General features: G+C 46.4%; 1 protein-coding gene across 4 annotated transcripts in view; it reads left to right on the top strand.

Moving 5' to 3' along the window:
* TRAPPC9 (trafficking protein particle complex subunit 9) overlaps positions 1–10,818 on the top strand; it is a 599,687-nt gene that overhangs the window by 348,043 nt on the left and 240,826 nt on the right. For all 4 annotated transcript variants that reach the window (XM_040626149.1, XM_040626150.1, XM_040626148.1 and 1 more), the window contains one exon: positions 6,352–6,494. In XM_040626149.1, coding sequence (XP_040482083.1) covers positions 6,352–6,494 — 143 coding nt within the window. The remainder of the gene's footprint in view (positions 1–6,351; positions 6,495–10,818) is intronic.

The following is a 10,818-nucleotide window of genomic DNA, read 5'->3' as shown; positions in this document are numbered from 1 at the left end:
CTCAGTAACCTTTTCGTTAATACTTTTTTCAATTCTACTCATCATTTTGACCATCGTTACTCTGAATTCCATTTCTGATACTTTGGTTACATCCATATCCATTATTTCTGTGGCAGACGCCACAGACTCACTGTCTTTTCTTTGCTGGGGGGCGGGGGGGGCTTCTCCTTCTTGTCATTCTGATGAGGAGAGGTTGCGGGGTTGTCCAGAGCCCAAATTATTGACTGGGTCCCAGGCCGTGCCCCTTGTTTTATAGGGATCTTGGGAATGTGGGCTTCTTCTTTAAAGATTTTATTTATTTATATGTGGCAGAGAGCCAACCAGCGAGCGAGGGAACAGAAGCAGGGGAGTGGGAGAGGAAGAAGCAGGCTCCCAGCGGAGGAGCCGATGAGGGACTCCTTTCCGGAACGCCGGGATCACGCCCTAAGCCGAAGACAGGCACTCAATGACTGCGCCACCCAGGCTCCCGGGGTTGTGGGCTTCTTGATTTTTCAGCCTGCCTTCTGTGTTCTGGGGGAGGGGCCTGCCGCGCTGATACTCAGGCAACCCTGTTTGGGTAGAGTCTCCGTGTCCCCTGCAAGGGGGGATGGGGATGGGCACGCTGTGAGATGGTATTTCCAGGCTTTTGTTCTCTGGCGGCTTTCCCTGGCGGTTTGCTGTGCCTCTTCTGAGAGTCAGAGCAGCGGCCGAATTTCAGCCTCTGTCACAGAACAGTGGGATTGCGGCCCGTTCTCCACTAATGTTCTGGCCACTTTAACTCCGTTACTGTTGGTGCTGCTCAACCCTGCAGCGTCCCGGGATGTGCGCCCCACACCCGGCGTGCCTGCCCTCACTTCCAGGGCCGGCGCGTCTCTATCCTTTGTGTTTCTAACGCCACCAGCCGCCAGCCGCCCCGTGCGCGCTCCGGAAGCTTCCGGTCTCAGTCTGGATCCCGTGAGCATACCGGGATTCTGGAGTTCCGGAGTTCCGTGAGAAGCCTGGTGGCGCGCGCACCCGGTTCAGGGTCTCAGTCTACTGTTTCGCGCGTGCCGACTACGAGTCCACCCGCTCCCCCGTGCAGGTGGCCCGCCAGCCACCCCGCGCGCGCTCCAGGAGCTCCCGGTCTCAGTCGGGATCCAGTGAGCGCACTGGGATTCCGGTGTTCCGCGAGATGCCTGGTGGCGCACGCTCCCGGCTCAGGGTCTCAGTCCGCTCTCTCGTGGGTGCCGGTCTGCGAGTCCACCCGCTCCCCCATGCAGGTGGCTACAGCTTCCCGGCGCCCGAACGCGGCGGCTCCCTCCCCCTTCCATTTATCTTCCTATATCTGTGTGCGGTTTCACGGCTCCCCACTTCGTATCTCAATACTCAGCGCTGGAGATGTTCATTTGTAGAGATCCAGATGTATCTTCCTGCGTCTCAGGCTGATTCCGTGGTTGTTTAGGCTGGTCTGGTACCTATCCAGCTCGACTCAGGAGACCGGCTCCACTGAAAGACCTTTTATTTTAGCTCAAATAATAAGTTGTATGCTTAGAAAATGTTTTCTTTAGTTCCTTGCCCATAACTGATTTCTGTAATAGTCTTTTTTTCTAAGTAAAGACTGCAGCAGTAAGGACCTGAGAAGGGAAAGTCTGAGGGTAGAGTAGCACATTGCTTCTCATTATTTTGTGATTGAAAAAAAAAGTTGGAGCATCCTATGGCTTTTACCTTACCAACCCACTTTCTGTTTTTATTAAAATATTCTAATTTTATAGGGCCAAGGAGGGCTTTTTTGTTTTCATTTCTGTTTGTTTTTTTTTTTTTAAGAAAGGAAGAAAGGCAGTGTAGTACTCAATATTTGCACAAAATCTTCAATTTTCTTGATTTTTATGAATTATTTTCCCTGTAATCCTTTCTTTTCCTTGGTTCTTTACAGAGCAAAAGACATAGCCAATTCCAAAAAAACGGAAACACGGAGTGTTTCTTCTTCATTATATAGTACTGATTGTTATGTATCCCTATGAATTTTTTGCTGCCTTCCTAGGTGGTTTCTACCACATCACTCCCTGGAGGTGACTTTTAAGTTTTCCTTACAAAAACAAAGTCTGTGCTACATTGATGTGACTTCACGGGTTTGGGCATTTCAAGGCCATTATTCAGAATGTTTGTTTCCCTGACCGCCGTGCCTGCAGTTTGAGAAAACCGCCATGTGTATGCTCGTTGTTGGGTTGGCTCCATCGATAAGTTACTTAATTCAGGTGTTCATTCCCTCCGTGTTTACCGAGCTTTCTGAGCCCCAGCACCACACCTTACTCATCTTGTTTTAAGCATAGAGCCTGGCACTCAGAAAGTACCCAGAAGTGCTTGAAAGGATGAATGAAAAATAGACCAAACAAATAAAGGTCAGTTGTATTCAGGAAGTTGTTACAGGAAGGCTTATTGGGGGCACCTGGGGGTCTCAGTTGGTGAAGTAACTGCCTTCGGCTCAGGTCATGATCCTGGGGTCCTGGGATTGAGCCCAGAGTTGGGTTCCCTGCTCATCGAGGAGCCTGCTTCTCCCTCTCCCTCTGCCTGTTCCCCTGCTTGTGCTGTCTCTCTCTCTCTCTCTCTCTCTCACTCTCAAGTAAATACATAAATATAAAAAAAATAAAAAAGGCTTATTGGGATGTGTGTATGTGGGGGTCTTGTCATTTGCTGACGATGAGGGATTTTTCAAAAAGTGTAAGAAACATTCAAAGGAAACCAGCAATCCTTTTGAGGTGATAGAACCGTGCTTTATACTATGGGAAAAGGATTTGGAATTTGGGTGAGTCTAAAATATGATCTTTGGGTATTAAAAAATATTCTGTATTTTCTTGAGCCTTTTTAAAGTGATGAAGTGTAGCTGTCCTCTTGGATAAGGCATGGCTTTATACCACATTTTTGTAGGTGGAGAGAATCAGGAAGGCATTCCTGGTGGTACAGAAGTTGAAGGGAACCTGTAAGCCTATAGGTGTGAAAGACACCTTGAGGAGAGGTGGGAAGTGGACTTTTAAAATGACACCGAAAGCCTTGAACAGACATTTCTCAAAGACAATAATAAACCGGCCAGTATGCAGATGAAAAGATGCTCAGTATTGCTAGTCCTTAGGAAAATGCAAATCAAAACCAAAAAGAGATACCACTTCACACCCGTTCGGAGGGCTATTATAAAAAACAAACAAACCTACGAAACTGGAAATAACAGATGTTGACAAGGATGTGGAGAAATAGAACCCGTAGGCACTGTCGGTGGGAACATAAGATGATCCAGCAACTGTGGAAAATGGCACGGTGATCCCTAAATCAATTAAATGTATATAAATGAATGAATACCCAGAGGATTGAAAGCACCATCTCAGGACCGCTGTCTCTCTCCCCATGTTCATGGCAGCATCATCACAGCAGCTGAGAGATCGAAGAAACCCAAGTGTCCCTCAACAGATAGATAAACAAAATGTGGCCTGTGCGTGCACTGCAGTGTTATCCAGTTTTAAAACGGATGTTCTGACACCTGTTATGACCTTTGAAGACGTGAAGCTGAGTAAAACCAGTCCCAAAGGACAAAAGCTAGGACTCCTTTTACAGGAGGTTCTGAGAGGCCTCTAATTCATGGAGACAGAAAGAGCACGGGTGGTATCCAGGGCTGGGGGAGGGCGGGGGGGGTGGTTAGTGTTTAATGGGGAGAGAGTTTTAGTTTGGGAAATGAAAAAGTTCTGCATATGGACCGAGGGTGGTGATGGTTGCACGACTGTGCAGATGTACGTAATGCCACACCACCATACACTTAAAAATGGTTGAAATGGCAAATTTTATGATATATCTCTTACCATGATAAAAAATGCAGGGGGGGAGAAATAGCACTGAAATCCATTTCCCATTTCTTCCCATTTTAATTCATGTCACCTCAGGGTAGCAGATGGCGAGGTTGCAGAGGGAGAAAGGAATTCTTTTTAATGAAGTCTACTTGTTCTGCTGCTACATTTTCTCATTGAATCTGCACTGGAATCGACTGAGCTGGGGATTCGTCATTGTCCCCATGTCACAGTGAGAAGCGGGCTGAGAGTGGCGGGAAGGTGTGGCACGGATCTCGGGGAGCCAGAGGGCCACACTGAGCCTGGCCTCCACACCTGTTCCCCGCCTGCCGCGCCGTGCTGCTCCCCACGGTTCTGGAGTCTCTCGGGAAAGTCATTGTCCTCCTTGGGGTGCCCGTCTGTGACGACATGCACGTAGAGGTGTGTTATTCATTTTTAAAAGGTCTGTAGTTGTGGCTGCCTGTCTGCTGGAGGGAAGAAATAGGTCAATGAACGCGTGGACCGAATGCCGAACGCTCTCTTGCCAGGAAGGTTTATGGAAATAGGCTCTTGAACGTGGAGAGGAAGGCCGCTAGCTCCTCCTGTCCTTTTGGAAGCGCGGCTTCACTTTGCTCTTACCAGGTGACAGGGTACTTAGGCCCCACCTGGAGCACATGGCTTTGAAGCCCTGTTGGCCATTGCCTGTGCCACCCCTGTTCCTCTGGGCTCCGTTAGCTCTGACTTCCACGAGTGTCGTCCGGCTGATGGCCACACGTGGATGCTTTCTCACACCCCTCTATCCATGGTGTGGCTGCAGCAGTGTGTGTTCTGGCCTGTCTTCTGGAAGGTCTGCCTTCCTTGGATTTCCTTGACACTGGCCTTTTGTCTCTCGTTGCTGGTGCTTTCCACGTCCTGTCTGTGACTCCACACCCTAATCCAGGGTCACGCAGATCTACTTCTGTTTTCTTCTTACAGTTTATCAGCAAGCTCTTTACAGAAAGAACCATATGGTAAATATTTCAGTTTTGCTGGCCACAAGTGGTCACTCTAATGTGTTCTTTGTTTTTCATTGTTGTTGTTTTACAACCTTTTAAAACTAAAAACTGCTCTCGGGGCATATAAAACCAGGCTACAGGCCACATTGGGCTCACAGGCCATAGTTTGCTGATGCCTGTGTTAGGACTTCACTGTGGAAGGTTGAGTCACTCTAGTGAGGAGTTGAGCTGGGTTTGAGGTTTCTTGTTGCTATAGTTACTTGGGTGCACCATAGGCTCCCACATTCTCTAGTGTTGTACAGGGTAGCGGGGGGAAGAGGGAAGAGAAGAAAGTAGGGACTGCTGAGGTACCAGGCATTTTTCCCAGAATGGTCACCCTCCATCCTCAGCCCTCCCTGCATGCCAGCACCATAGTGGGGTCTTTCCACACCTTTGTTCCTTCCCCAATGCTGCTGGTGGCAGGAGCAGATGGGGCTTCTCTGCTGTCCTTGTCCCACACTGTGCACCCGGGTCTTCTGTGTTGGGCTCCCTTGGCACCCCTGCTCCTCCCCAACGTGGCAGCCCATCTCTGCCTCATATCTGGTGGGCACTGTGGATGAGTGGGTTTCCAGCCCTGCTCGGTGGTGGGAGACCTTTAATAGTGCTGGTATGGGGTTCTGGCTGGGACTAGCTTCTGCCCTCCCCCCTGCTAGAATGTCCTAGAATGGGTATTTATCCCTGCCGCTATGCCCTTGGCATTGGCTGCCCCTCCTCCAGAAGCTTAGGCTTTTGCTTCAGAGGAGAAAGTAGGGTCTGGATAGGGATGAGAGGGAAGTATGGGGTTGGGGCTGGGGTGTTGGTTTCTTACCTTTCCTTCAGTGGCTGCTGACCCCCTTCCTCTGTGCCTGTGCTACTGAGGAAGGCTCCCTCTGCTCTCCTGCACCCTGGCCAGTCCTTCGTGTGTAATACCCAGGAAGGTCCATGGTGAAGAGCCTGGGGTGGGTGGGAACTGCCTTCTTGTCTGGGTTCCCAGGGGGTCTTCACTATTATCGGAGCCCTTATTCAGCCTTTAGCAATTCATTAACCTTGAGCTCATTCCTTCCTGCTGGCCTGTATGGTGGCTGGCTCTACGCTTGCTGACAAGGTGTTCCTACCCTTACCTTCTAGAAGGGTCTTGCACCTCCTTGGTCTTCTGGCTCCATGGTTGCGCTGTGACCTCATCTCTTGATGGGTTCAAGGAAGTGCCAGGAGTTTGTAGCTCATCAGCTTTCCCGACTGTTGGCCTGGGAGCCACACTCTACCTCTCTGGGAGGAGAGCCACCTCTCCCCACCCCCTCATCTGTATGTGTAAGTGATGCTGACAGAAATGTGTTTTTCTGTCTAAAATGCTCTGTGAACCACAGAATAATTTGGACCCTTTTTCCATTTGCGTATCTGGGCTGGGAATTGTTAGCGCAGACGCAGGCCATCGTGGGACGGACGGTGTGGGCGCCGGGTATTGGAGTTGCCCAGTCGGGGTTATCTTCAGCCTTACCTAAGTGAAGCCTGCGTTCTGGAAGAACGCTGGTCAACTTCAGGATTGTTAACTTATCATTTTTACATCATTTTAGACCCTGGAAGCTATCCTGAATTTCAAATACTCTGGAGGTCCGGGCCACGTTGAAGGATATTACAGGAACCTCTCCCTGGGGCTGCACGTGGAAGCTGAGCCGTCGGTATTCTTCACCCGAGTCAGCACTCTGCCGGCGACCAGGTAAATGGATCTCTGTTCTGTCATGGCCTTTTTCTAGAGTCTGACAGCACTGCGTTTGGAATTCTGACCTCGGTGTTCATCTTGGTCCCACCTCTAGTCAAATCCAAACCACTGTGCCAAGTTGCTTAGCCTCCCTGGCACTTCGGTTCTGTATCAGAAAAACAGGCATTCTACAGAAATGCTTGTTTCAGTTAGTTGTGAGTGGATGGGCTTTACACCTTCTCAGATGGCGTAACGACGTTAACATTGCCTCATGCTTGTTGGTGGTCATCGTTGTACAGGATGCATTTCCCACGCATTGCCCTGAGCCTGGGCCTGGCTTCAGTCTGGTTCAGCTCGCCTGTTGGTAGGGGGTTCAGCAGCTAGCCCCATGCCCTGGGCACTCCTGGAGGAGTCCTGCGTGTTTTCTGTGTCACTGCTGGCATCCAAGTAAGACTCTGTGTGCATAGCCAGGCTGTCCAGCATCTTGGCACCTGTTCTCATGGAGCTCCCAGCCATCTGGAGCACTGGCCTGTTTCTGCCCAGGGAGCCCTTCTTGCACAGAAGTTTTCTCTCCTAGTTATTTCTCTAGGCCTATTCTTCCTTGAGGGGGAAAGAAAACAAACAGTGTGTCTACTTCAAACCCGAGGTGGCCAGGGGTCCTAGAGGTATTCTCTAAGGTGGGAGAATGACAATTTCCCGTCTTAAACTTTGACTTAGGATGAGCTGAGTGGTGGGGTCTGAAAGTGGTGAATGGTGCTCCTGCCAACTGGAGACACTCTGCTGCTCAGATCCCTGCCCCAGTGGTCAGCAGCCTGTGGAAAACAGGTGCTGATGAGCACTGAGTACTTGCATATCTTCACATCCAGTGGTGCCTTACCTACCGGCGCAGGATGCGGTGGGATAGTAGTATCTGTTCTTAGTAGAGTTAAGGCGGTAGTGGTGACAAGCACCCCTGTGGCCTGGACCTGCAGAAAGAGCATCACATGCAGCCCCCCCCCCAAAAAAAAACGGGTTCTGTACTCCACGGGGTAAAATAGACGGGTGTTGCTGCCCATGTTAATGTTGATATAAAACTCCCTTTAAAGTGATACAGCCCCAAATAATAAGTGTAGTTTTAGTTTATAAGAAAGACTGTTTTTCTTCCCAGCCATCGGAGAATGGTTTCACAAGAATTAATGGCTTAGCTTGGGCATTTTAGCATCACGTTTCATCATCTGTCAGTTTTTCAGTCCGTGGAGTAATAGTCTTTCTTGCCAAGGCTTGCCTCTGTTTTGAATTTGTTGTATAAAGCATCAAAGCACTTGCCCCTCGGGGAGCCGTGGCCAGGACAGCTGCCAGACGCTGTTCGCTGTTCCCGTGTTCCAGGCCCTTCCTGTGCATTAGGGCTGCTCCATGATGTACCTGCCGTGTTTCCCTCTCATCCCTGTGTTGCCTGCTGCCGCTGCTCATAGAAATAGTTCTTGGAAGCAGCACAGGTTGTCACTGAGTTGGGTTTGTTCCCCCCTCTTGATATCCGGCTTGCATGTCATGGCCCCTGCTGCTCTGAATGACAATTTAAGATGAGAAAAATGCCACCACGTGGAATGGAGCAAACGCACGGTTGGAAGAGTCAGTGGTTAGCACAAGTGCTGCTTGGCTCCCAAATTCCCCGCCCGTTGACCCTGCTCTCTTTCCTCTTGGCCTGTGTGGTCCTCTTCCTGCTCTTGGGATGGAGATCGGATTTCTTCTAATCTTCCCTTTCTATCCCTGCTAAGCCTAATCCTCCCCAGATCCTGTGGATTGAGCCTCGGAAATGTCTCCTGACCACCCTGTGCATTCCACTGCACATCTCAGTTACCTTTCCTTGGGACTCTAGGATTAGTTGCCTTTGTGGTCCCCCTACTTCCAGTTTTGCTCCTGCATCATCCTGTAAATACAAATGTTCCCATGTCACTGTCTGGCTTAATGATTTTCCCAGTACTTAGGAGATAAAGTTCGAGGTCCCTACTGTGATATTCATGGTACTTAAAAATTTGACCCAGACCTTTCTCTCGACCCTCCAGCTCCATTTGCCCCCCAGTTCTCACTGGAGATTTGCAGTGGGTATGTCAACACAGTTTCCTGCAATATGCCATTGCATACATCTTTTTCTAAAACTCTTCTTAAACTTCATTCCTTAACCTTTTGGAAAATATTTGTTGGCCATTGATGATCTATGTCACCATTTTTGTAAAATTTTCCTGAACATGACTAGATAGAGTGAGTTGGTCCTTCTTTGGGTCTCTGAACTTCTAAATACTTACCGGACTGTAAACCTTTAAACCAGCACCTTCAATGTTTCACTTATTCTTAAAATCAATACTTCCAATGTTTCACATGCTATATAAAGCACTCAGTGGGGTAAGAGGTGGATAGAGCATAGTCTTTGTGTTTCATCAGCCTGATAAAAGCTCATCAGGCAGAAGCAATACCAAATGGAAACATGGGTCTATATTAAGGAATGTCAAATCCCAGAAATAGAAATAGCAAGTGAATAAATATCAGAGATTCTTCCCCTTGCTTCTTAACTTCTTTAAAAGACTATTGACTATTTAAAGAAAAAATAAGAGCATTTAATTTTGTAGTGTATATCATATATAGAAGTAAAATACGCAACAGAAAATAGCACAGAGAAAAGGAAGGGAAATGGAGGAGAGGAGAAATTGTAGTTCTTATATGCTATGTATTACCACATTCTAACTTCAACCATATCATAAGTTAAAGATGCATATTGTAAACCCTTTAGCAACCACTTAAAGTATGGGTAATAAGCCAGAAGAGAGAAAATGGGTTACTAAAAAATACTTAATCTGAAAAGTGGGGAAGAGGTGGCAAGAAAGGAGAAAAGCATGAGAGACTATGGACTATGAGAAACAAACAGGGCTTCAGAGGGGAGGGGGGTGGGGGAATGGGATAGACTGGTGATGGGTAGTAAGGAGGGCACGTATTGCATGGTGCACTGGGTGTTATACACAACTAATGAATCATCAAACTTTACATCAGAAACCAGGGATGTACTGTATGGTGACTAACATAATAAAAAACATTAAAATAAAAAAAGAAAGGAGAAAAGAACTAGGAACATACAGTCAAATAGGAAACAGCAACATGATAGACTTAAATCCAATGTACCAAGAATTACATTAAATGTAAATGGACTAAAGACTATATTTAAAAGTGGGAGTTGTCAGACTATATTAAAAAAAAAAAGAAAAACCAACTAGAGTCAACTACATTTTTTCTATCAGAAACTCACAATTATGTAAGGTTGAAAAGCACAAAGATGGGGGGAAAGATATGCCATACAAACAGTAATCATAAGAAAGTTGGTGTGGGAAAATTAATATCAAATAGGTAGACTTTGAGGAGAAAAAGAGGTAGAATAATTTATATTGATAGAAGGGTCAAGACATCACGAGTATGTAGGAAGCCTAAATACAAATGTACTTAAAAGCATAGCTCAAAATAAAAATGACATCTCAGGGAGAAATGGAAAATGCCACAATTATAGTTGAATATTTTGACACTTGTATCTCGTATTTGATAGAACAAGAAGACAGGAAATTAGTACAAATATAAGATAGGGGAAGAAAGGGATAAAGAAAGGGGGGTTAATCAGAAGGGGGAATGAAGCATGAGAGACTATGGACTCTGAGAAACAAACTGAGGGCTTCAGAGGGGAGGGAGTGGGGGAATGGGATAGGCTGGTGATGGGTAGTAAGGAGGGCACGTATTGCATGGTGCACTGGGTGTTATACGCAACTAATGAATCATCGAACTTTACATCAAAAACCAGGGATGTACTGTATGGTGACTAACATAATATAATAAAAAAATATTAAAAAAATATAAGAAACATGCACAGTTCTAGTAAATGATTCCGGCTGATATTTATAGAATGCTAAATGCTTATGTTAGAAAAGTTGAATGGTTCAAAAAACAGTAAAAAGTAGTTATCATTGAAATAGAAAATGAAAAAAATCATGTGTAAAGTCAATGCAACCAAAAGTTGATTCTTTGGAAAGATTAATAAAATTATTAAACCATAGCCAGGACAATCAGAATTAAAAGGAGAAAACACAAATTACTAATGCTGTGAATGAATCATTACAGATCCTGTACACATAAAAAGGATAATAAGTATTTTATGATAAATCATATTCCAATACATTTTAAAGGAAAAATGTGTTGAAAGACAAAAATTACTAAAATTGACACAAGAAGAAATAGAGTCCCTGAGATAATCATATATCAGAGTTTAAATTGTTAATTAAAGCTAACTTGAGGCCCAGATGGCTTCACTATGAAATACATCAAGCTTTTA

Source organism: Ursus maritimus, unplaced genomic scaffold (genome assembly GCF_017311325.1).
Source record: "Ursus maritimus isolate PB19 unplaced genomic scaffold, ASM1731132v1 scaffold_9, whole genome shotgun sequence".
Classification (NCBI taxonomy): Eukaryota; Metazoa; Chordata; class Mammalia; order Carnivora; family Ursidae; genus Ursus; species Ursus maritimus.
Note: the sequence above shows the minus strand (reverse complement) of the source record. Positions and strands in the feature narration are given on the sequence as shown.